The 27350-nt window shown below is 38.5% G+C and overlaps 1 protein-coding gene across 2 annotated transcripts in view; it reads right to left on the bottom strand.

Moving 5' to 3' along the window:
• Positions 1–27350, bottom strand: part of ppp3ca (protein phosphatase 3, catalytic subunit, alpha isozyme) — a 52127-nt gene that overhangs the window by 8079 nt on the left and 16698 nt on the right. For both annotated transcript variants that reach the window (XM_073812589.1, XM_065287159.1), the window contains exons 3-8: positions 13687–13811; positions 11494–11605; positions 10587–10732; positions 10318–10457; positions 5482–5559; positions 2683–2777 (exon numbers count right to left, since the gene is read on the bottom strand). In XM_073812589.1, coding sequence (XP_073668690.1) covers positions 2683–2777; positions 5482–5559; positions 10318–10457; positions 10587–10732; positions 11494–11605; positions 13687–13811 — 696 coding nt within the window. The remainder of the gene's footprint in view (positions 1–2682; positions 2778–5481; positions 5560–10317; positions 10458–10586; positions 10733–11493; positions 11606–13686; positions 13812–27350) is intronic.

Here is a 27350-nt window from a genome sequence, read left to right as displayed (position 1 = left end):
ACATTTGCATCCCAGGGGTTCATTTTTATTATCTAAACTTTCTTCTTTTTGGTTACATAAAGGTGACATTAAAACTGGGCTTGAAACTTTTTGGCTGTTTTGGGGGTTTTATTATATTCAATATTTTAAATTATTAAAGTCAATTTTTTAAACCTATAACAATCCAAACAAAGAGTGACATGAACATACACCCATTTAATATTTATTGGGGCAGTTTCCCGGCAAGGTCTTATTCTAGTGCCAGACTAAAATGCATGTTTGAGATGCCTTTATTAAAAAAGCACCTTGTACAGACATACAGGGAACTATTTTAACAATCTAAGCGCATCGTCTAAAGCGCACGGCGCACGGTCTAAATGGGCGTGTCTGATGCCGCTTTTGCTAATTTAACCACGGGAAAAATGGTTTGTGCGCCGAGCACAGGGTCGAAAACGGTTGTTCATATTTTCCTAATGAGTAATTGGTGTGTTTTGGGCGTAATGTGCAATAAACCAATGAGAGTCTCTTTCATCCCCTTTAAAAGCCAGTTGCGCTGGCGCCATGTCTAATCCCTATTTAGATGACGGACTTTGTAAACTGCAAAACCAAGCAGAGGAAGAAGACCCCCAGTTTAAGAATAACGTTAAAAAAATTGTTGTTTTCATTTTTATTGAAACTTAAATTTTTGTGTTAAAACCTTTACAAATAGTAGGATTTTAATTGCTGTAAATGTATTAATATCCTACATAATCATTGTAATCTCATAAAAAATTATTTGCAAATATGCAAGAAAAGGTTTGTACTCTAAAAATGCAAACAAGAGATAAAGAATTTACAAACGTGCGGAGAGCCGAAGCGTTTCAGCACTCGGACAGCGGCAATTTTTAAAAAGCATTACTTAAAATGTTTCTCATCTCACTATATCCACAGGTACAGAGTCATCATATACAATAAATCAGTAGGGTAGCATTTAAAAAACATTTAAAATAGATGCATTTGTTTAAAGCAAAGCATTCATTTACTTATCATGCCAAAGGTGAAGCAGCTCTTTGTGCATTTTAAAGTCTCATAATCGGTCCTCATTTATGTCCAAGAGACTCAATAATAATCTTTTACATTTCAATCCTTTAATCTTTTTATATTTAAAAGAATTTTTGTGCTGCTGCGCATTCATGTATGTGATAAGCAAACCCCGCGTTGTTGTCCCGTTTATAGGCGCATATTACTTACGCGCTCTTAAAATAACAAAAAAAACATATTGGGCCATTGACTTTAGACTTTAGACCAGGTTTTTGTTGGTCAATGGCGTAGTCTATTTTAGTTGCCTCAAAATAGCAACACGCCAACAATGCGCCTGAACACACCTCGTTTTCAGACCAGAACACCCATGGGCGCAACATTTTGCACAAATGCATTTGCTATTCAAACAACGTGGCGCTAAACGTGAAAATGATCATTGCGCCGGGTTGAAACTAGCAAAAGACACTTGCGTCGCGCATTGCGCTGCATTGCACCGGGTGTATGATAGAGCCCAAAGTATCTTAAAGTCGCCATGAAACGGAAGTAGCGATTGCCTTATTTTCCCCGTGGTGACGTATATCCGAATGAAACGGCTTTTGAGATGAAATAAGGCAGGGCTGGATTTGAATTTGTCCATCGAGATCTGATTGGATCGTTTGAAGTTGGGTCGTGTTGCTAATTGCTAATCACTGCGATCTTCTCCCGGACCCCGCCCACCTGCCATACTTTTGACCGGAAGTGAATAGAGATCGTTTTGAGGAGGGGAGGAGATTTGCATTTTTTATTAAAGATTATGAGCACACACGAATTTTAAAAAAAATAATGAAGCTCACAGATAAGTCATTTGTTAATAATACCACACTATTAAAAATACATATATAGTTTTTCATTTCAATTTCATTGCGACTTTAACATATATCAGTGCCATTGTTTTGTCTCAAGATGCACACCAGTATTGGTTTTTGTAAGGTTTGTTTATAAGAACCACTTAAGTGTCCTAATAACAAAAAAGGCCTAATACTGGATTAATTTAAACCCTGTCTGGGAAACCTCCCCAAAGTTTGATAATAACTATAACTTTTAAGTTTTGCCACAGAAAATAAGTCTTTGAGTCTTTGGACCACCCTGGACCACAAAACCAGTCATAATAAGCAGAAGTAGATTTGGAGTAATAGTCAAAAATACATTATATTGGTCTTATCTATTTTTTAATGACACAATTTATTAGGATATTAAGTAAAGATCATGTTCCATGAAGATATTTTGTAAAATTCCTACCATAAATATATAAAAATAAATATTTATCATTAGTAATAATATGTGATGCTAAGGACTTCATTTGGATAATTTTAAAGGCAATTATCTCAATATTTTGAGTCACGTTTAAATATTGTCCTATCCAAACAAACCATTCATCAATGGAAAGCTTATTTATCCAGCTTTAAGATACATATGTGTTGCAAACAAAGTAAAATCAAGGTAAATATCACGTCCACCTCCACTAGATGGTACTGCTGAGAGATGACCCTGTTCAATCAGCGGATGATGAGAGCACATGGATGAGGTCACTTCGACTGATGGATGAGATCACTCCAGCCCACGCTCTCATCCCGCTCTCTCTTCTCATCACAGTGCTCACGCTCACACACATCTCACCCTATGGACTCAAGTGGCTGAACTCACCTTTGTTATTGTAAACATCAAGGTAGTTTGGTGCAGAGAAGATGGTAATTAGAGAAGGAAAGCCGGTGGTCTGACTCTTCCTGTACATCCGGTATCTGTGTGCAATAAGAGAGAAGAGATCCAGATTAGTGTATCAACCTCTCCAGTCCAACTGCACTATCAATAAGGCTTGTGTATCCGTTCACCAAATTAAAAATGTGTTTCTTATATGTAATGTTATCATTAACATGAATGAGAAGACTATCAGAAGACTTTGGTAACAGGCCAGTGATCGTGGTTACATCTTTGTTACATTTGAATGTTGCATATCACCAGTGTTGGGGAAAGTTACTTTTAATAGTAATGCATTACAAAATTAAGTTACTCCCCCAAACGAATTTCATTACCTAGTTACTTGTCATAGAAAGTAATACTTACGTTACTTTTGCGTTACTTTTTCTTACTTGGCTGAGGTGTTTTTTATGACAGAAGTTCTGTATTCAAGTAATTCTATGTGACTATGTTCAGATTAATTCAGTACCTTATTTTTTTAATTAATTAAACTGAAAAGTAACTTGCATTACTTTTATAAAAAAGTAACTTAAATATTAATGTGTAAATTTATAAAGTAATGCGTTACTTTACTCTTTACTTCAGAAAAGAAAAGTACTTGTAATGCGTTACCTCCAACTCTGCATATCACAACATCAGTTTAGTGTTTATTTCCGTGTTAGATTCAATCCAAAAAATATAGGAAATCTATTTGCTTTTATATAACTGCACTAATTTGATATTTTCTTAAAAAGGAGCCTAACATTCTTTAACTCCCTGCCAGACATTTTTTGAAAAGTAGCGCGCCATAATTTTTGGGATTTTCACAAAAGTTTCACAAAATGCCTTCCAGAAACATTTTCTTCTCAAAATATATAAACATACAAATATATCACATGAAAGAAATTTTTTTAAAATATTTTTTTTTTCAAAAAGCTAAAATAATTGCATTTTTGTGAAGGGATTTTGTTAGAGGTCAGATTTAGAACGATTATCAAAACATACAGAGAGTTTAAAATTAGAAAATAATGTTGTGGCTTCAGTTTTTTCATAAAGTGGATAAACGCGGTATTGCAGATTAACATAAAAATTCTTCAGAAACACATTTTCTATGCAAATGTTTTTCTTAATTGACGAGATAACTCGTCAATGGCGGGGAAAGAGTTAATCATTCATAACATCATTGTATGTTAATGTTCTACTATTAGATTTTAAACATTTTACTATATGATTTTTACTATATTTATCATCATTTACTATACATATTACTATTTATTACATGGTTTATTGTAATGCTTGATTTTGATTGGCCAATCGCGAAATAAGCCCCTTCAGTGTGATACCCCCTCCGCTTCGCACCGGGTCCTGATCACACTGTCAGTGCTTATTTCTGCAATAACAACCTGCTGCCTATATACAGTTTCAGTTGTAACAACATAAACAAGCGGCTTTCGTGGTCAACACGTAACTTCCGGTAAACTCCGGCAAGAAAAATAACAATAAAGTACTTTAACATAGTTTATTTAGAAAACAAGCAAAATAAATAACACGTAGATTACCTAGGAAACCAAAACATTTGTTATTTTCGACGAGGTATTTGTTCAAGAGTTCAGTTTAACAACTAGTCAGACCATTAAAAAAAACCCTGAAACCGGAATTAAAGTTCGGACCAGACGCGTATCGCGTCACCGCACGTGTGCCTGATGAAACCGTCTATACATTATTCCTTACTGTACATGCTATATACTTATATACTTATTAGGACCAAATCAAGTTCACTGTTAGAATCCTGCCATTTATAAGTTTTTACACTTTCTTTACATTTCTTAAAACCTGTCTTTCAAAAACACTTTAAAGTTTCACAATCTAATAATGAAATGAGGAGCATTAAAGTTTACTCATTGATTTCAATCTTTGACATGACCTTATTCAATATTAAAGATATCAAGCTTTTGTTCTTTACACTAGGATGATTTTACACAGAAAACAGTAAATCACAAAAAATGACTTTAACCAGGGTCACAAATAATATCTACAACAATTACAATTTGTACTGTTGTTCAGCAGCTATTATTTTTGGTCACCTTCATTTCCCAGCAGGTATCGTTGATGGCTGCAGGCACAGAGGTCCACCTTTAATTTAACCCAGCCGAGCTGAAAACCAGCTCACTCACAGATGATTTCATGTTTCAAGTCATTTCAAGTAGCCTACATTTCAATTTGGACGTGACTGACAGCGGTGATGTCAGGCTGGGCGAGGTGTTGACCGTGTCATTAGTCCATCCATTTCTACCACTTTCACCCATTCAAGTCAATTTGTGTAATAGCTGCGAACATGATAGGTGGGAATTATCGGATTGATGATAATCAGCCAATCATGGCAATGTGGAGGCATTGTGTTCTCCCGCGTGACTTTTTGCCTGTGTTTTACTCTTACACTCACACAAAAGCAATGCTTTCACCCTCGCTCTGAAACTTTATCCATTGGTGTTGCAGTTTAACGGTGTTAGCTTAGAAAATACGCTGGATACAGTGTATTCTCACATTTCATAATATTTACTCTTTTATTTAAGATTATTTATTTTATTTTGTTTTCTCAATTGCATTTGATGAGGCACAGACACTGGCCCACCCCTGCATGAGATAACCGATACCACAAGTAAGATGCACAAATGGAAATACAGATTATGACAGATAGAGAGATCGACAGAGCGTGAGAGAGTGCGCCCGAGAGAGAGATAGAGAGAGAGGAAGAGAGACAATACATACCCTGCATCTTGTGCTTCGTGTGCTCGAATGATTGATAACAAGTTATTATTCTGTAGGAAGTCACAAACTGCTGGATAACTGCAACATGGAAAATAAGAGAGGGAAAAGAGAATAAGAGAGAAAATAAGAGCCAGCATTCAGTAAATGTGGGTGGACGTGTCTCATTAACGTCGTATTGTTTTTCTATGCTTTCCACTATCAGCCAATCAAAACATACGTGGCTTGTGTGTATGTTTCATGCCTGCAGTTCAGCATGTTTCCAGTGTGGTGCTATACTGATGGATACAGCATTCCCACTCCACTGCCAAAAAACAGCACAGCTGCCCACAAGCATATGTTGTGTTTTTGGATGTTGGTGCGCAGGTATTTCTACCAGGTATTTATGTAGATCACACCTCAAATCTCATTCATGCATTCACATATACTGTTTACAGATACGTTTATGCAAAGCAGTTTATAGTGCATTCAATCTATACATTTTATGAGTCAATGTTCACCCAGTTAAGCTACATGCACGCACGCACGCACGCACGCACGCACGCACACACACACACACACACACACACATACACATTAATGTATATTCAAAAGTTTTGATCATTTGTTAAATTGCATATACACATTGCATGTAAATTGCATGTACTCAGTTTGAACTAAAAACACCCTAGACATAGTAAGCAGGAGGGCTGCCGTTCATAATTTTGCCCAGTCAGAAACTACTGAAACACAGTTTGATATACAGGAGGGAAGCTCATCCGAGGTTTTTATGTATAGCCTGAAGCAACCTCTCACCTTCACTGTTAGAGAGAACCAACACAGCACTGCATTTGTTTGCCTACAACCCAAAGAGTGTGTAAAACAGTGTGAGATCTCTCTCTCTCTCTCTCATTCTTTCCAGCGCTCTAACAATCACTTCTTCCTCTGCATCTCTCTTTCTCTCTAACCATCACTCGCTCCAGTTTAGGAAGAGGAAGCGGGTCGTCATGGCAACACCACACTGCGGAGCCCTTGGGGATTGTGGGATAGATCGCAGTGCTGTGCTGCCGTTGCTGGCCGCAGCGTGGGCCCTTACTCTCTCTCGCTTTTTCTTTCCTTCGCTCCACTTCATTCTTTCTGCTGACAACAGTAAGATCTAGAGTCCATAAGGGATCCCTCTTCTGTCTGTCTGTCTATCTATCTATCTATCTATCTATCGTCAACTGTATCTGTATGTCTGTCTGTCTATCATTTTATGGATCTACTGTCTGTCTGTCTGTCTGTCTGTCTATCTATCTATCTACTGCATCTGTCTGTCTGTCCATCCATCCATCCATCCATCCATCCATCCATCCATCCATCCATCCATCCATCCATCCATCCATCCATCCATCCATCCATCCATCCATCCATCCATCCATCTATCTATCTATCTATCTATCTATCTATCTATCTATCTATCGTACGTATCTACTGTCTGTCTGTCTGTCTGTCTGTCTATCTATCTATCTATCTACTATTTCTGTCTGTCTATCTATCGACCTACTGTATCTGTCTGTCTGTCTGTCTGTCTATCGATCTACTGTATTTGTCTGTTGTCTGTCTATCTATCTATCTATCCATCCATCCATCCATCTATCTGTTTATGGATCTACTGTCTGTCTGTCTATCTATTGATGTACTGTATCTGTCTATATGTATGTCTGTCTATGTATCGATCTACTATATTTGTCTGTCTGTCTGTCTGTCTATCTATCTGTCTCTCTATCTGTTTATGGATCTACTGTCTGTCTGTCTGTCTGTCTGTCTATCTATCTATCTACTGTATCTGTCTGTCTATCTATCGATCTACTGTATTTGTCTATTTATCTATCTGTCTGTCTGTCTGTCTGTCTATATACTGTATCTACTGTATCTGTCTGTCTGTCTATCTATTTATGGATCTACTGTCTGTCTATCTGTCTGTCTGTCTGTCTGTCTGTCTATCTATCTATCTATTGTTTCTGTCTGTCTATCTATCGACCTACTGTATCTGTCTGTCTGTATGTCTATCTATCGATCTACTGTATTTGTCTGTTGTCTGTCTGTCTATCTATCTATCCATCCATCCATCCATCCATCCATCCATCTATCTGTTTATGGATCTACTGTCTATCTGTCTATCTATTGATGTACTGTATCTGTCTATATGTATGTCTGTCTGTCTATATACTGTATCTACTGTATCTGTCAGTCTGTCTATCTATTTATGGATCTACTGTCTGTCTGTCTGTCTGTCTGTCTGTCTGTCTATCTATTTATGGATCTACTGTCTGTCTGTCTGTCTGTCTGTCTGTCTGTCTGTCTGTCTATCTATCTATCTATCTATCTATCTATCTATCTATCTACTGTATCTGTCTGTATATCTATCGATCTACTGCATTTATCTATTTATCTATCTGTCTGTCTGTCTATCTATTTATGGATCTACTGTCTGTCTGTCTGTCTGTCTGTCTATCTATATACTGTATCTGTCTGTCTATCTATCGATCAACTGTATTTGTCTATTTATCTATCTGTCTGTCTGTCTGTCTATATACTGTATCTACTGTATCTGTCTATCTATGGATCTACTGTCTGTCTGTCTGTCTGTCTGTCTATCTATCTATCTACTGTATCTGTCTGTTTGTCTATCTATTTATGGATCTACTGTATTTGTCCCTCTGTCTGTCTCTGTCTGTCTGTCTATTTATCTAAAGTTCTATCAATCTAATATATCTGCCTGTCTGTCTATCAATCAATCGAATGTGTCTGTCTGTATATCAATCTACCGTATCTGTCTGTCTATGTCGATTTAATGTGTCTGTTTGCCTTTCTATCAATCTAATATGTCTGTCTGTCTGTCTGTATATCTATCCATTGATCTACCACATGTTCCTGTAGCTCAATTGGTAGAGCAATACCATTGCAAAGGCTATAAGCTCAATCCCAGGGATCACACATACTGATTAAATGCACTGTGAGATGCTTTGGATAAAAGTACCTGCCAATTGCACAAATGCTAAATTTATGAATAAAAGTATTTTTTTCAGACATGAAGAGTGAAGCTTGTGGACTTCAGTTTACTTGTTTTCTATCACATTACTGTAAAACTCAGCATGGTAAATGGTAAAAAAAACTCAAAGACTAACATGACATTCTGGCATTGCATGAACCTGGTAAACTCTTTATAAACTGACCCTCAAAGAACACACTGCATCTTTTCCCGTAATATGCATTTTGACATTTTCATTCATACAGGTGCATTATGGGAAAACCTTATGTATGTAGTTTGCATGCATAAAAGCAATTAAATAAGCAAGAGAGCGAATGTATGGAAAGAAGGGTGATTACAGTTTTTCTCAGTCGCAGCCTGGGACATCAGGAGTTGAGATTAGATTTTTTAAATTATACAGTGAATAGTACTGTAAAATATGATTTATTCAATAACTTTTTTACCAAAACAATTTCACATACTGTACACAAATGAACTTTATACTGGTGAAATAGAAAAAGTGCAGCCATGTTCATTTACAATCATCATTATCAAAACTGTAGTCATAAAGTTCACATCAGAAAATTCTGACACCTATAATTGTGTACTCTTGTCATATTGACAACATGGCTAAACATTTTGACTGTCTTGTTCAAAACAAATTTTAACAAATGCTCCAAAGCGACTGAGTAAAAGTGTAAAGACCAACATGGTGATTCGGTGAGGTGGGCAGCTTGAGGAACGCTGACAACACTGATTAAAACAAACTGCTTCTCTGAGCCTTGCATAACAGATATGTGTGTGGGTATCTATGTGCAGTGAAGTATGCAGCGTGGTGTGATAAATTCAATCGTGTGTGCGTGCATGCTCAGTAACGTGCCTGTCACTGCTAACACACAGATAGAGGAAGAGTAATGTTGTAATATTGGGCCGTGGCTCAGCTCAGAGATGCACGAACGAATCTAGAGCTTCAAGTGACAGGCCTAAATAGGCTGTTTACACCAGACAGCATCCTGCAGTATTCAACACAGCTGTGTATTGTGTGTATTAGAGACACAAATACGTGCACATATAATCCTTTAAATGGCCAAAAGTGATGTCCAACTTTAAACAATCGACACATTTTCACTCTTTATTTAAAGGGGACATTTCACAAGACTTTTTAAAGATGTCAAATAAATCCTTGACAATGATCTTCTATGTGTGTGTGTGTGTGTGTGTGTGTGTGTGTGTGTGTGTGTGTGTGTGTGAGTGTGTGTTTGAGAGGGAGCAATGTATATACGATTCATCAGCGTACAGACTAACATAAATGCTACAATAAATAATACCATAGAAATAATAATACATACAGCATATACAGAGCTTTACTCTTACTCTGTCAAAAACAAACACATTCATTCTCACACAAACGCTGCTTTTCCTTCAACATTTTAGGTGTGTGTAAAATATATTAAGTGCTTGTTGCATTATGCAGTCCGATCAGAGGGCAGAAAACAACAGCAGACCGGGACACCTTGAGAGACCCAACAACTCCCCATCGAATCGACTGCCCTGCCACTCTCATACTCACACACATACATACAGTACACAAAAGCACATACAATGAAAATGTGTGTCACACAAGCATCAGACGCGCATGGTTACAAACACGCACATTTGCATTCATGCATTAGGCAGACACTTCACATTACAACATACACATGTTGTCAGTATGCGTTTCCCTTTAGGTTTGAACCCATGACCTTTACGCTGCCAACGTAATGCTTCAACAGGAACTACGATACACACCCATCCATCATCATCTCAAAATTGCCCAACATTCTTCTTGTGCCCCAAAAATCAGTTACCTGTAAAAGTATGAGCAGCCTCTCACTGTGTTGTGGCTAAAGTATTCCTGGTTCTTTTCATTGCCAAAGTCTTCCAGTGGGTCCGACCAAAGCAGATCACACATCGGCCCGAATGCTGGGGGCTCCTTAAAGCGGTCCAACTAGGCCACAACGACAAAAATATCATACAGAATATAGAAATACACACATACAGTGCTTTGTTGTGGCCATGCATGAAATGTCTGTCCTCCCACACACAGCATCGCTGTTCACGCATGGCTTGGCAGTACCTTTTTTATGTCGTCTAAAGTCTGGACTTCCGGGGACAGTCCACCGTGGACGCACAGGAACTGTTGGTTCATGAGCGCAGCCAAGGGCAGACAGTCGAACGCGTCCATACAAGCGTCATAAACCTGCTCTGAATACTTGATTTTACCTGACGCACAGTGAGAGAGATAGAAAAGAAGACAATGGCATTTATTTTGCATGTAATTGCATCTTTGTGAAAAGATTGGGAGCATTAAAGTTTGATTTTACATTGATGTGGCCTTAGTCTTTTCACAAAATGTTCTTTATGTTGGATGATTTTATGTAGAAAACAGTAGTGTGATAACCTAATATCTGTGGCAAAGCTAGTATAAACAATGGCTACACTTCCAGCCTCATCGTGTTTTTCTCTGCCCTCATTAGTTTTCTACCGGGACCCAACTTTATCGGTGTCTCAGCGCGTCTCACACACACTCACTCACAAAATAAAAAGTGTCTCAAGACAGATGACGTTTTATTTCTCAGCGTGTCGATGCGTGTCCTTTTCTCATTATGTCTCAATACGCCACCTCTCGAAAGCATTTGTAACTATGGCAACCGGTCAGCGGTGTAGACACACAAGAACTACGCACCTTTCCCTACCACCTCACGAGTCTCTGTGCTCCACTGCTTAGCCTCATGGGAAGGCTCCACTCTTAAAGCATTACCACATACTTCACATCCCCCCCTCCCGAACCCCTCCCACCTACTCAGTGTTACAAACCTCACTCACTTTAAATGGAAAGATTTCTTTCTATCAGGAACAATAGATACATTCAATTGAATAGTGTGTTTTGCTATTTTTTTATAACTAAAATGCATTCATTTGATTCTCTATCCAGGCTTTCCCATCACATCACACTTAAAGGGGTGAACAAGGAAAATACTCACATTCTTGTTTGAAGGTGAAATATTCTGTCAAATGTCTACATTCATGATTTCCTCTCAGTAAAAATAGTGTCTTTGGGTAGAGGATTTTCAGTGACCAGAGGTATAGAACGCACTGCAGGGAAAGAGAAAAACGTACATTGAATCACATGTCCAAATTTACTAGATACCTACCATCACATACACCACACTAATGCAGGCCTGTGTAGTGTTAATGATACACTTCCAATTACATTACATATGTTATCACGTCTACTGTCAGTCCCTATCGCATTCACTGACTGCCCTCAGACCAGACCACGAGTGTGCTTCATTCTCTCTCTCTCTTTATTGCAGACACACACACTAAACACAACCAGACTGACAAACTCATGCAGTAGATCTCATCTATTTAAGAAGAACAACAAATACATCATCCCAGAGTGATTTAAATGCAGCTGATACAATTTTAAATAATTGCATAATTGTGTCAGCCTACTACTACATTACATTACTTTATAGTTAGTACCCCTAAAAATTGCAAAAATGTATAGATATCATGTGCATTATGTCACAACCCTTTAGATTATTAAACAATTCACCACACAACAAAAGATCTCCACACCTATGTATAAAAGCGTCAGAAATCTAGTTAAATTAAACTGATGATCTACGTTGAGTTTTTGGGACATGAATTTGGGAGAGGAACGTGTCCTATAGATAAATAAACTGATGCATCACGATGTGGATGTGAACAATTCTGTACCGATTCACAAATGATGAAAATTTTTTTTATTCTTTCTAAAATAATAACGTGACGTTATCAGAACCAAAAGGTGTAAGTCTACACACGGACAGTTTAAAGAGCGCACGCCACATGCACACCTACGACGGAGCTTACACGAGCAGTAGAGAAAGAAAAAAAAAAAAATACAAATACATCTAGGACAGCCCTGTTTGACTAATTCTAAATTGCAAGATAAGCAAAATACACGTTGGGATGGTCTTCCTCTGCCTTTTCTCTGTTCATTGAGTGACAGGCCTTTCATTTACTGACTCATCTGACTGTGCAAACAGCGTTTCCCAAAACATGCGCTGACTGTTTAGACAAAAGAACATGAATATAACTTATTCTGTAAATATATGCGGCTTATGCGCATAGTTAGTTATCCAGACGGAGGCGCTGGGTGCGCTGCCTTATATAAATACAGTAAAACTGCCAAAATCACTGTGTATAGTGATGATGATTAGATGATGTGTCAGTTTGTGGAAGTTACTGCTGGTTAACATAAAGAAATAATATATGGGTATTAGTAACACTTTACAATAAGGTTTATTAGTTAACATTAGTTAATGTATTAACTAACATGACCAAACCATGAGCAATACATTTGTTACAGTATTTATTCATATTTGTCAAGTTTAGTTAATAGAAATAAAAGCTTTTAATAGTTTGTTCATGTTAGTTCACAGTACATTAAAGCAACACTATGTAGTTTTTTTACCTTTAAATAATGTCTCTAAAATTATTTCAGTGATAGAACAACTTTTAACTGGACAAATTGTACTGTTGCTGCAACCTGAGCAGCCTCCTAGCTGCTACAAGCACACTCTGAAAGTGGTGGAGGAGGGTAGAGCACACAGCCCCGCCCCTCCCCCTGCCTGCAGAAGAGTGTCTGATACCAGGCACTGTTGCGCTTTTCAACCACATGGGGGAGCTGTAAGTCATTTTTACATGGAAACTACATAGTGTTGCTTTAACAAGATTTTAATAAAGTATTAGTAATTGTTGAAATTAACATTAACAAAGATTAATAAATGCTGTATGAGTGCAGTTCATTATTAGTTCATGTTAATGTTAATGCTAATGTAGTTAACTAATGCTAACTAATGAACGTTAATGTAAAGTGTTACCAATATATGTAACGTTTAAATACAATTTTTTACTGGTTTTAATGTTTGACAACAGAAACTGAACATTTATTTAGCACTTAGTTGCATTAAAATACAGTATATGACAGTTCAGGGTCTGGCTTTGAGCGCAGTGTCGTAATGATTTCACAAATATGCTAATTAGTAAGTTAAGAATCGAATTTTGAATCGAATCGGGACCCTAAGAATCAATTCTGAATCGAATCGTGAGGGTCTAAACGATTCCCAACCAGTTTCTCAAAAGATCAGCATTGTTGTGGGGTCATATAATGACTCTTTTCTCACCTCAATACTGAAGTAACCCCGGTCCACATAGTCGCCCAGGAAGAGGTATCGTGTCGTGGCTGGCGAGCCTCCCACCTCGAACAGCTTCATCAGGTCAAAGAACTGCCCATGGATGTCACCACACACTAAAGAGAGTTAAGATGACTAGATAAGCTGAATGAAGCACAAAAGCAGACACAAATGCCTTTTCAGGATTTTAATTTGGTCATTGAAAGCACTTGGAACATTTGGAGAGTTTGGTTCCAATAACTAAACAACAATAATTTTTTTAATTATTCAAAAATCGTGTTTTTGTGCATTCCAATGAATATCAATCAAACTACAGTTGGTTCGTTTAAATTTAATACAGCTAAGTAGAACAATAAAACATGATAACATAATAATAAACATGTTTGGAATAAAAAAACAAGTTGTCTGGTTTTGGACCAAACTATCATTTATACTTACTATATTAAAATAAGCTGGGATTCTATCATATGAGTAAACAAATGTAACAATGAACATCTGAAAACAACTATAAAACATTGTTTATTTAATGCACATATTATGCAAAATGGACTTTTACAAGGTGTTTAGACATAAATGTGTGTTGGCAGTGTGTGAACACAAAAACCCTACAAATAAAAAATCCACCCTCTCCTCTAATCCCCATTAAACCAAAGCATGCCGTTTTTATTGTTTTTTGTTAATGTGACATCACACAAACAAAGCCCAACCCACAGCCACTGACTGACTGGTAAATTTTACACCAAATGCTTATATAAATGTGTTTGTTAGCACATTGTAGTGCTAGTGCAGTTAAAGATACTATTGTCTCAGACTTTATTCACAAGAATCAGATCTATTTTTAACCTCACTGTCTGTTGGTAAGGGAGTGGGGAACAGTGGCTCATTTGCATTTAAAGGTACATACAGCGTGTTTTTGCTCCCACCCAAATTGTGGTATTTTAATATGCTATAACGAATAATTTGTGTGGTATTTTGAGCTGAAACTTCACAGACCAATAAGATATTTTACCAATGAAAACAAGACATAAAACATATAATACCTGCATTACATTCAAGGCCTGCTAATACGCTCAGTAATAACAGTACGAAAAACATTAGTAGGGATTATTTACCTTAAATCTACATGCTTTGATACAAACACTAATTTAAAGCTAATTTATACAGTCAAAGATACTAAACAGAATAACCGCACCCCTGTGCATAATCTTGAAACTGATCAAGCCGTAATAAACTGACAGAAATTACAGTAAACACAATCACAGCTGTGCACATCTGAGGGAGTAAACCACACACATGACCTTATATAAAACATAGCTGCCCTATAGATCTATGTTGGTTGTTTGCAAAATAAATCTCTCTGACACACACAGAGAGAGAGAGAGAGAGAGAGAGAGAGAGAGAGAGAGAGAGAGAGAGAGAGAGAGAGAGAGAGAGAGAGAGAGAGAGAGAGAGAGAGAGAGAGAGAGAGAGAGAGAGAGAGAGAGAGAGAGAGAGGGAGAGAAATGCATACTCTTGTTGCCATGGAGACATGAATTTGATGAGAATAAAGAATGAAATAAATGAGGAGTTTGCGTTGGCATGGAGATGCAGCCTAAGCTTTTACCCCAGAGGGGCTCTCAGACTGTAGTGTGTGTTGGCGTTGCACCGGACAGTGAGGGACACACATTTAAAACCCACTTAGTGAACGCAAACAGCTGATACACAGGCATGGGAGCGCGACGGCAAATAGCAATGATGAAGGTTTGTGAAATTATCAATTATGAGCTTGTGAGGAAAGAAAAATGTCAAACATTTCAGTTAAAGACTTACTCTTGTAGGCACAGGTTTTTATACATTGTGGGGTCCAAATTTTCCCACAATGGCAGTAAAAGTCTGGCCGACCCCCATTATTTGATTATAAATCATATTAAATGATGCTTATTTGAAAATGTAAATATGCAGGAGGGTTTATGTGAGGGTTAGGGGTTGGCTGAGGGAAAGGGAAAGTCGTGTGCGTGCATGTGTGTGTGTGTACTGAAAGTCCAGATTGTGTGTTATGCCCTACTGTAATTGCGTCACCATGTCTGAGATGTGTGAAAAACTGTGAAGCAACATTCCATCTGACTTCCTGTTTCTACCATTTTAACTCATCAGGTCTTCATCCATCCTTACTAATGTTTCTTTGACCAACGCACAGGCAAACTTGAATTTCTTGTGCTGAACACACTCATCACATGATCCTCCTTTTCTTACGATGCAAGTTCACTCGAGGGACACTAGCAGCATTCTGTCAAACTACATCCGAAAAGCTCCTTTACTTAAAAATCAATACCCGAATCGATCGATCCATTCTCCAAACGAGCACTTATTTAGCTTTAAATGTCTCTAAGGAACCGGCTTAAATTAAGATTCCTCACGGTCAGATGAATTAGCGGACTTATCTGCCCTAAATCACACAGCAGCCGCAAGCAGCCTGCCGAGTCTGACATACATGCAAAATGGGCCATTAACATGAACCATTAACACACATTATAGAGCAAAAGCCATAGATGCGATCAGGCATTGTGGCATAGTCGGAAAGAGTAAAAGGCCTCTAGAGGAAACGGCTAAGGGGACCGTTGGGGCCATGGGGCCGCAGTTAACGCTCTTTCTGCAGGAACAGGGTTGATGAATGACAGCGAAGTCACAGGCTGAACTCTCTCCCACTATCCGTGTGTGCTCGCTTATCCACCGACTGGTAAAGAGATTCTTCCGCCCCCTTGTATTCAACTGTTACTGCTCCAGCCCTCTCACGCTGTGATTATTTGCCTTCCTTCACCCTGCCTCCTCTACTGCACCCCAACCATCGATAAAAGCGCTGTTGCATTGTGGGAAAAGGAGCATGACACCATTTCTTCTCATAAGAGAAACAACTCGGATGAAAGAAAAAGCTGTGAAAGAAAGAATCAGTCTCTTAACATCTCATTTGTTTCTCAGAGGTAGCAATGAGATACTCATTCAAAGTGCTCCTGCGCTCTATTGGCCCGATCTCAGGGAACGCAAATAGTGATACAAATTTACAATGAATGCAGTGTAATGTTTGGTAAATGCATAAATGTAAACATCAATGTAATACGTGGACCTCAGGATATCAATTTATCTTACCATAACCTTTTTTTCCCATACTGAAATACTGATTTATCGTACCGGTATATTTGTTTATGTATAAATTTCTCTGATGTAATAGCATATTTTTGTACATTTAAATCGTACACTTTCTTAATAGAACCCCAGGGGGTTAAAAACACCGTATAGAAATATAAACAACAATAAAAACTTCATTTTCACCACAGGAGGACTTTAGTTATTCCTGAATAAAATCTCATAAATGTTATTAATTATGCATAACAATCATGCATTTATTTGTAAGTATTACATCAAGTTCAAGATGACAACGCAGTACCCAAATGGGGCTGTGATATTAGTTTCCAGGGGTTGAATAACAAGGTAATAACAAACCCTCTGAATATCGTCACTGACCAATCAGAATCAAGTATTCCAGCATGATAAAGATGTATGACAACAACTGTCTTCTATTTTATTTTCTACTAAAGTATTTTCTGAGCTCTGAAAGAGCAACTTGGGAGCAATAAAAATGTCAATATTGCAGTTCGAGTGCTATGGCTCTGATTATTCATACCAGTACTGTATGTTCGAGAGGTCATGTATTCATTTATTCTGTGGTGCTGTTGTTATGTTTTTTTTGTGGGAGAGCAGGGGGGGTTGGTGTCTCATAGGAGCCATATATACCCAGGTGGGCTCTCTTTCTCCCTTTGAGCACCTGATTTTCTCCTGGCGACATAAAAACCTTCTCCTCTCACAAAGCTCTACCACCATCTAAAATGTTGCGCTGTTTAAGTCTTAGTAGATAGGGATAAGTTTATGTAATCCAAAACTGAAAGAAAAAAATACAGATATGCTCAGTCACGTTGCATCAGTGCTGCATAATGCATAGGTAAATCAGATGCGCGGGCTGTCTCTGTTAGCAGCAGAAAGTGTTTACTGTATAAAACAGTGGACCCCGCATATTGAAACAACATTTGCATGAAAATGATCTTTTTGGATCCTAGTGTTAAGTGTTTCTGTGTAAATTAATTCCCTGGGTCGCTTTAACAAGGCTTGAGGAGAAGCAGGTATTAAATGTGCAATTAACATGCTTCTTCACATTCCTGTGTCACGTGCTGCACAAATGCATGAGGACGAGAATGTAAACGCAATCTGCTGTGTGTCACAATGAGTCTGTCATGATCACCCACAGCGAAGACTAAATGTAGTTTCACTCTGTACTCCACTTTCTCTCCTGATAGATGATCATTCTCTTGCCTTGCTCACTCATCTTCTCCTCTCATTATCTGTTTCATCTGTCCTCTCTTCTCTTTACTTCAATCTAGTTTTACTCCTCTTCCCTATGGCAGCTTCACCCATGTGTGTTCTTCTCAGCTCCTATCCTCTCCTTCCTGTTAATATTCTCATATTATCTGCTCTTCTCCTCTGCTTTCTTGTCTCCTCATTATCTGCCCTTCTGCTATCTCTTCCCCTCTTCCCTGAGGAAGTTTCTGTCCTCTTTGTTTTCTCCTCTCACTCCTCCCTGTTCTCCTCTGTTTTTCCTTCTAATTTTCTTTTTCTCTCCTCTCTGTTTATCTCCTCTCTGTTTCTTTCTCCACTCACCTCATCTACTCTCTGTTGCTCTTCTCTCCTCTTTTCTCTCATCTCTATCTCTCCTCTCATCACCTCTGTTTTTTCTCCTCACCTCATATGATCCCGGCTAATGTTATCCATCATCTTCTCTCTGCTCCCCATCTCTCCTCTCTGTTTTTCTCCCCTCACCTCCTCTTACCTGTTATTCTTCTTTCTACTTGTTCTCATCTGCTCTTTGTTCCTCTTCTTTCATCTCTATTTTTTCCTCTCTGCTCCCCATCTCTCCCCTTATCACCTCTGTTTTTCTGCTCACCTCATATGACCTCTGCTTCTTTTCTCTGTTATCTCTCATCTCCTCTCTGCTCCTCATCTCTCATCTGACCTCATCTCTGTTGTTCCTCATCTCCACTCCCTATCTCCTCTCTTACCTCTTGTTTTTCTTCTTTCTACTTGTTCTCGTCTGCTCTCTTTTCCTTTCCTCTCCTTTCTATTTTCTCCTCTCTGCTCTCCATCTCTCATCTCACCTCATCTGCTTTCTGCCTTTTTCTCAGTTTTTTCTTATCTCTGGTTCTTTTCTCTGTTATCTCTCATCTCCTCTCTGCTCCTCATCTCTCCTCTGACCTCCTCTCTGTTTTTCCTCATCTCCACTCCCCATCTCCTCTCTGTTTTCTCCTCTCACCTCATCTTACCTGTTATTCTTCTTTCTACTTGTTCTCATCTGCTCTTTATTCCTCTTCTTTTATCTCTATTTTTTCCTCTCTGCTCCCCATCTCTCCCCTTATCACCTCTGTTTTTCTCCTCACCTCATATGACCTCTGCTTCTTTTCTCTGTTATCTCTCATCTCCTCTCTGCTCCTCATCTCTCCTCTCACCTCCTCTCTGTTTTTCCTCATCTCCACTCCCCATCTCCTCTCTGTTTTCTCCTCTCACCTCCTCTTACCTGTTATTCTTCTTTCTACTTGTTCTCATCTGCTCTTTGTTCCTTTTCTCTCATTTGTCCTCTCTGCTCCCCATCTCTCCTCTCATCACCTCTGTTTTTTCGTCTCTCACCCCATGTGATCTCTGGTTCTTTTCTCTGTTATGTCTCATCTCCTCTTTGCTCCTCATCTCTCCTCTCACCTCCTCTCTGTTGTTCCTCATCTCCTCTCCCCATCTCCTATCTGTGTTCTCCTCTCACCTCCTCTTACCTGTTATTCTTCTTTCTACTTGTTCTCATCTGCTCTTTGTTCCTCTTCTCTTATTTGTCCTCTCTGCTCCCCATCTCTCCTCTCATCACCTCTTTTTTCGTCTCTCACCCCATCTGATCTCTGGTTCTTTTCTCTGTTATCTCATCTCCTCTTTGCTCCTCATCTCTCCTCTCACCTTCCCTCTTTTTTCTTACCTCTGCTCCCCATCTCTCCTCTCTACTCTCTATTTTCTCTTCTCACCTCCTCTGTTTTCTGTTTCTACTCGTTCTCACCTGCTTTCTGTTCTTATTCTCTCATGTGCTCTTTTTATTTCTACTCTCTGCTCCCCATCTCTCTTCTCATCACCTCTGTTTTTCTCCTCTCACCTCATGATCTCTGCTTCTTTTCATTGTTATCTCTCATCTCCTCTCTTTTCCTCATCTCTCATATCACATTGTATTTTTTATCCTTTGCTCCCCCTCTCTCCTCTCTACTCCTCTTCGTTTTCTCTTCTCACCTCCTATGTTTTCTGTTTCTACTCATTCTCATCTGCTCTATGTTCCTCTTCTCTTATCTCATCTTTTTATTTCTCCTCTCTGCTCCCCATCTCTTCTCTCACCTTATCTGATCTCTGCTTCTTTTCTCTGTTATCTCTTATCTCCTCTCTGCTCCTCATCTTTCCTTTCACCTCCTCTCTGTTTTTCTCCTCTTACCTGCTCTGTTACTCTTCTTTATACTCATTCTCATCTGCTCTCTGTTCCTCTTCTCTCATCTATCTTTTTTCCTCTCTGCTACCTATCTCTCCTCTAATCACCTCCCCTCACTTCATCTGATCTCTGCTTCTTTTCTCTGTTATCTCTCATCTCCTCTCTGCTTCTCATCTTTCCTCTCACCTCCTTTCTGTTTTTCTCATCTCTTCTCTCCACCCCTCTTCTCTGTTTTTCTCCTCTTACCTCCTGTTTTTCTTATTTCTACTTGTTCTCATCTGCTCTCTCTGTTCCTTTCCTCTCATCTCCTCTCTTTTACCTCATCTCTGCTCCCAATCTCTCCTCTCTGTTTATCTCCTCTCCCCTCCTTTGTTATTTTTCTTTCTACTCGTTCTCATCTGCTCTCTGTTCCTCTTCTCTCATCTCTCTTTTTCATCTCTGCTTCCCATCTCCCTTCTTATCACCTCTGTTTTCTTCTCTCACCTCATCTGATCTCTGCTTCTTTTCTCTGTTATCTCTCATCTCCTCTCTGCTCCTCATCTTTCCTTTCACCTCCTTTCTGTTTTTCTCATCTCTTCTCCCCATCTCTTCTCTTACCTCTTGTTTTTTTCTTTCTACTTGTTCTCGTCTGCTCTCTTTTCCTTTCCTCTGCTTTCTATTTTCTCGTCTCTTCTCTCTATCTCTCCTCTCACCTCATCTGCTTTCTGCCTTTTTCTCAGTTTTTTCTTATCTCTGGTCTTTATCTCCTCTTACCTCCTCTCTGTTTATCTCCTCTCTGCTCCTCATCTCTCCTCTCATCACCTCTGTTTTTTCTCCTCTCACCTCATATGATATCTGCTTTTTTTCTCTGTTATCTTTCATCTCCTCTATGCTCTTCATCTCTCCTCTCACCTTCTGTCTTTTTTCTTACCCTTTGATCCCCATCTCTCCTCTCTACTCCTCTCCTCTCTGTTTTCTCTTCTCACCTCCTTTGTTTTCTGTTTCTACTCATTCTCATCTGCTCTCTGTTCCTCTTCTCTTATTTCCTCTCTGCTTCCCATCTCTCCTCTCATCTGCTCTCTTCTTCTTTTTTCTGTTTTCTCTCATCTCTCCTCCCCATCTCTCCTCTTTACTCCCCTCACCTCTTGTTTTTCTTCTTTTACTTGTTCTCATCTGCTCTCTGTTCCTTTTCTCTCATCTCCTCTATGCTCCCCATCTCTCGTCTCACCTCAACTGCTTTTATATCGATTTCTCTTATCTCCGGTCTTCATCTCTCCTCTTACCTCCTCTCTGTTTATCTCCTCTCTGCTCCTCATCTCCTCTGTTTTTCTCCATTCTGTTCCCCTCCTCTTTTCTCTGTGTTCTGTCATCTTCATCTCTTTTCTCATCTCCTCTCTGTTTTCTCACTCCTCTCTGTTTATCCACTCTGTTTCATTTCTCCCCTCTCTGTTACGTAAGATATAGCTACCCTACCGCTGCTAGATAGAGCAGCACACAACACAAATCATTCTCAGCATAAAGTGAATAGGCCTGAAGCAGCGCTCTGTATGTGTGTGATTGTGTAAGTAGTCTTGATTAACAATAGCAGGAGGTGATGGCCATACAGCTGGGTGAAGGTAGTGACAAACGGCAGCCGATATGTCTTTGTTTTCCATTATGTTGCATCACAAAGGAAGCAGATCTAACAACAATGACAGGTTCTCGCGTACACCGAGCCTCCTGCATATTTCATATCCCTTTGATATTAATAATAGACGATCGGCGGGCATAAACTTCACTTGGCCTAATTCTGGCTGATCTGGGGAAACATTTTAAATAATGGGACAGACCGTTCACAAACACACACACAAAAACATACACCCAGAAAACGCTGAGCTCATAATGGTGATAATTGTAAGGATGTCTGCTTATGTGTATCGGTGACCAGTGACTACGCAGTGCTGAGCATGATGGTAGTGGGGAGGTACTTATTCTCACATCACCCACTGCAGGCACACAGGGTGCAAGCAAAACTGGATGATAGGAAGATATTTAGAGAGAGAGATTTAAAGAGAGAGAGAGAGAGAGAGAGAGAGAGAGAGAATATTGAGCTATGAGGTTCAGATGACTCAGAGGTGTAGGTGTTCTGCAGTAAAGAGCCTCTCTCTCTCTCTCTCTCTCTCTCTTTCTCTCTCTCTCGGTGCGCTGTAGGTTGCTCTGATCAACTGATGGATTTTAACAGCTGCACTGTACCAGACAAATCTAAGTGCACAGTGGAGTTGAACTCTTCCTGTGAGACTGCAAGCGAACTAGGGTGAACTGTCATGTTTTCATGTCTGTATGATACAATAACACAGACAACAGGTCGACTTTCAGTGACTTTGTATAACTCCTGCTGTCCCTTATAAATGTGCACAATAAGTTTCAGCGATCAGGTGATTCTTTTGTAGTCGTAATTTGTTGTAGGGATGGGTCACTGTCAAAAAAAGACTAAATCAATCAATATTTTAGATTTTGTTGCAATCATTGATTTAAATGTTTTATGGGTTAGACAGTTTGCACAATACAACCCTTGCTTTAATTTCCTTTGCTTTGCAGACACTCATTTGCTTTGCAACTTACGCTGCTTCAAAGCATCTTGCATCATAAATGTTACGTTATCAAGCATCTCAAATTAAAAAAATAACCTCGATATGAACACTATGTGGAAATCAGATTTAAAGGGGCCATGGCATGAAAATCTGACTTTTTCCATGTTTAAGTGCTATAATTGGGTCCCCAGTGCTTCTATCAAACTAGAAAATGTAAATTAGTTTTGATAAACCATTCTCTACAAGCACGTGAAAAAAAGGCAGGGTTTCCTGCAGCATATTTCAGTTAAGGTGGCCCGCCTAAGCTTGGAAATCCTACCGCCTTAACTGGGTCGTCCCAAAAAAAAAAATTGCTACACAAAAGGCCGTCAAGTTCCTCTCGGAGAATGGCGCATACGCGAATCACACCGCATGCGGGGACGCGCGCCTCACGGGCCATGGCCGAAATGAGAAAGACAAGGTTCGGACTGTCACTGTCTGGAGGATAACTAGCCAGTTGATAAAACATCTCGGAGAAAAGCGCAGACGCGCTTCACACTGCGAGCGTGCATGCGCACCACACGGCCGAAATGAGATAAGACATGGTCCATCATGTCTGGAGGATAGCCAGTTGAAAAAACGCGTGTCCGTGAGAACTGTAAGTGGACTTATGTTTTGGGGTTATTTAAGCCTGTTATTGTATTAGTCTACAGTTCTTCTAAATTTAAAGTAAGTTAGCTAGTGATTCCGTTGTTGGAGCAACCTGCTAAGGTTTTACACTCACTTTATTTATGTGCATTATTTACATGCTACACTCATTTAAGATAATGTAATTAATAGTGGGAAATAATCAGCTTTTACAATGTTTGCGCTATCTATCATCGTTCGCCAGACGTTCTACAACATCTGCTTTAGTTTGTGTTTATTAACCCTTTAGTTTCACTTCATCACGCAGCTATTCCCATTAGAGGTAAAAAAATTTATTCATTAATAATCTAATATGTGTTCATTTTTTGTCATAGTTTCTTCAAAATTAAGTTTTATTTGAGTGTTTAAAAAAAAATGTATTTATTTATTTTGTTAAAATATTTTAATTTTCATCATGACGCATACGCCCCACCCCTTTGATTGCCACACCCTTGGCCCTGCCCACTCACCCAACCCTACCACCTCAACTAACAAATTTTCTGCGGGAAACCCTGAAAGATCATTGAAATTTGGCTCTCCTTATGAGGTCATAAGGAGCGCTTATTACAATAATACCACCCCTTAATCCAACCACAGCACTGCCATTTAGTGCAGAAAGAGAAAGAGAGAGAGAAAATAATTCACAGCACAATTGAGTTTGAATTGCATCAAACCACCATCATTGCAATCAGTGTTTGCACTTCATCCGCTCATTTGTATTTTAAAAGCACACCCAAAACGGCAAATTTTTGCTCACACCTACAAAGTGGCAATTTTAACATGCTATAATAAATTATCTATTTGGTATTTTGAACTAAAACTTCACATATAAGCTCAGGAGACACCAAATAATTTATGTGACACATAAAAAAATTATTGTGACATGTCCCCTTTAAATATATTCAGGCAGCCCATCGAAATTTTAAAAAATATGTTGTTTTGGCTCAAGGAATTTTTACATCAGTTGTCTCAGTATACATCTGAATAGGAATGACACCCCTGGCCCACATAAAAAGAAACACATTAGACGCTAACTGCTTTAAAAACACTGTAATTTTGCTATAGTGCAGGAGATGTACTTTCAGGATAAACAGAATCACATTACAAAGAAAAATTAATCAAGCTACGTCCATTATCTCTGCATTTTTTTGTGTGGTTACACGAGGTCCTTTTTCTTACAGGAGTAAGCGGCTCATGCACGGATGAGACAGCGGAAATCACAGCCAGCTGGTGCGCTGACACACTCCTGCAGATGGACGCGGGTATCAAGTACTCAACTCTATTGATTATACACAGAGACTGAAAGAGGCGAAAAAGTAGAAACCAAACTGCATATATCAGGGCTATTACATAAACAAAGACAAGGTTTGTGTCATACAAAGCCCTGGGTTTTAACTAACAACTTGAAATTGACATGGTGAAAGAGGGAATTAAAGGGATAGTTCACAAAAATCATTATTTGTCATATTAACTGTCATGTGGTTCCAAACATGATTTTATTTTTTCAGTGCACACTTAAAGGTAAAAGTTCACCCAAAAATTAGGGCTGGGCAAAAAAAATAGATTTTTCGATTAATCGTTTTTTAAAAAGTGGTCGATTCAGAATCGATTATCAAAGAGCAGAATCGATTTATTTTTTATTTTTTTCCTGCAAACATTGAACGTAAGATTAACATTAATCAAATTACTAGTCTTCACTAGATGTCACCCTCTTTTTTGCCTTGCGTGATGTTACCAAGGAGCGAGAGGTGAGCCTGTCATTCTTTCATTTAGTCCTTAAAATGGCGGTTTTGGGTGCTTCATCGACGTTGATGCCACCTTCACATAAAAAGTCAGAGGTATGGAGGCATTTCAGATTTCGCTAGCAAGACGACGACGGTAGTGTTGTGGCTTTTAATTTCTTTTTATTAATTACCCACTATTTTTTTATTAATATAGTATTTGTATTAAATCTATATTCATTGAGTTGAATTGAGAATTGAGTTTAAAAACCAACCTGAGATTTGGAATCGAAAAATGAATCGAGAATCGAAATCGAATCGATTTGATAGCTTGTGAATCGAAATTGAATCGATCTGGAACATCTGAATCGATACCCAGCCCTACCAAAAATGTATATTACCCCATAATTTACACACATTAATGCCGTCCTAGGTTTACATGACTTCCTCCCTTTCTTCAAACGAACACATTTAAAGTTAAATTAAATAATATCCTGGAGCTTTCTAGCCTTGGAATGGCCCTGAATAGTGGCCGCTTGATCGAAAACCTTTAGAAAAAAAATCCATATGACTCCAAAGGGTTCATGTATGTCTTTTGAAGCAAAACCATATGTTTGTGAGAGAAAACGACTCATCAATGGTTCTCGCAAGTCTGGTGACTTGTCGGGATGAAACATATAGTCACAAGACACGTTAGAACCAATGATCAAATGTGATGTATCGATTGCTATTTGCTACATTGTCTCTAACAAATATCGTTAATATTCTAATATTCTAACGATATTCCTAATATTACGATATTGCTAATATTCCTTTAAAGAAGACTTCAAGCTTAGCCGAATGTCTGAATTCTCTTCCATGCATACCTGGTCGTTATTTGCTTTTAATACACGGCTCGTTGAAATGCTTAATTCTGATTGCCAAGTCGTGACATAACAACCAGATAACAACCACTTAAAACGAATAACACACTGCAAATCATTTTGATATGTACAGTTTAATATTACACAAACATTTAATATAAATATGTCTTTTAATGACATATATGACATTATATTTACAAATTATTAAACCAAATAGTGTGTTTGTGACATTTGTTTGTGTTTGTGAACGTCTTGTCTTATTTAAAAACGGAAAATAAATGTGTTTTCCTGGCGGAAGGTCTGCATTCGTTAAAAATGACACGAGCAAATAAAATATTTTAAAGGGGACATTTCTCAAGACTTTTTTGGTAGGTAGAAGCACTGGGGACCCAATTATAGCACTTAAACATGGATAAAATCAAATTACTTTAGATCAATAATTAAAATACAGGCATCTGATTGTTATCTGCTACGTCAGGTTCTGATCACACTGTCTGGGCTTATTTCTGCGATATCTCTTACTTATTGTTTAACTGTATAGAAAAAAGGCGCTTGAACATGTTTGCTATAAATAACTCTCGTTGTGTTTCACAGAATAAAGTCAGGTTTTGAAAGTGATAAAAGAATTATCATTTTTGCAGGAATGTTCCCTTTATACCTGAGAAACACATACACATGCACAATAGATGCAACTTCAAAGTGACAGCTACCTTCACAGGCAAACTTCATTCCAAAACACCTCAAGCGTTTGTTGCTGCCTTTATAGTTTTGACGGTCTCATTGGTTTTTTATCATACAGTCGGGTCCTTTGGAGTTTATTTTTATATTTGAGGTCAGAACGCAATCTCTCAATCTCTTCTACAATGCTGCCTGTATCAAAGGAGCTCATCACTGATATACAGTTAACACATGCAGACGCCATCAGTTAAAAACTGTATTGCATACAAACACAGATGCTAATGTGCAGGTGTACACAAGTACAATATTCTGATTTCCAAATGTAATATATGACACCAACATTACTATAAACTTCAACACACACTCTGTTTGAGAAAGCTTTTACTTTACATAGTCATCATTTCATCACCGGTCATGGTTAAAAAGCTTGACCTATAAAACACTACTCATTTTACTGTATCATCCATCCCGCAAACCCTCTGCAGGTTTCCGAGAGGAATGTCACTTATCTCGAACCACAGGCAGGATAAAACCTGAATAGTAGATCAGCCCTCGTCTTATCTCATAATTTCTTAATATACAGAACACTTTATCTTATATAACATTATAAAGACAGAAATCAGCGTTATATTAGTCAGCAAAACAAATA

Source organism: Paramisgurnus dabryanus, chromosome 18, assembly GCF_030506205.2.
Source record: "Paramisgurnus dabryanus chromosome 18, PD_genome_1.1, whole genome shotgun sequence".
In the NCBI taxonomy this organism is placed as follows: domain Eukaryota; kingdom Metazoa; phylum Chordata; class Actinopteri; order Cypriniformes; family Cobitidae; genus Paramisgurnus; species Paramisgurnus dabryanus.
This window is presented reverse-complemented; position numbering and strand designations above follow the sequence as displayed.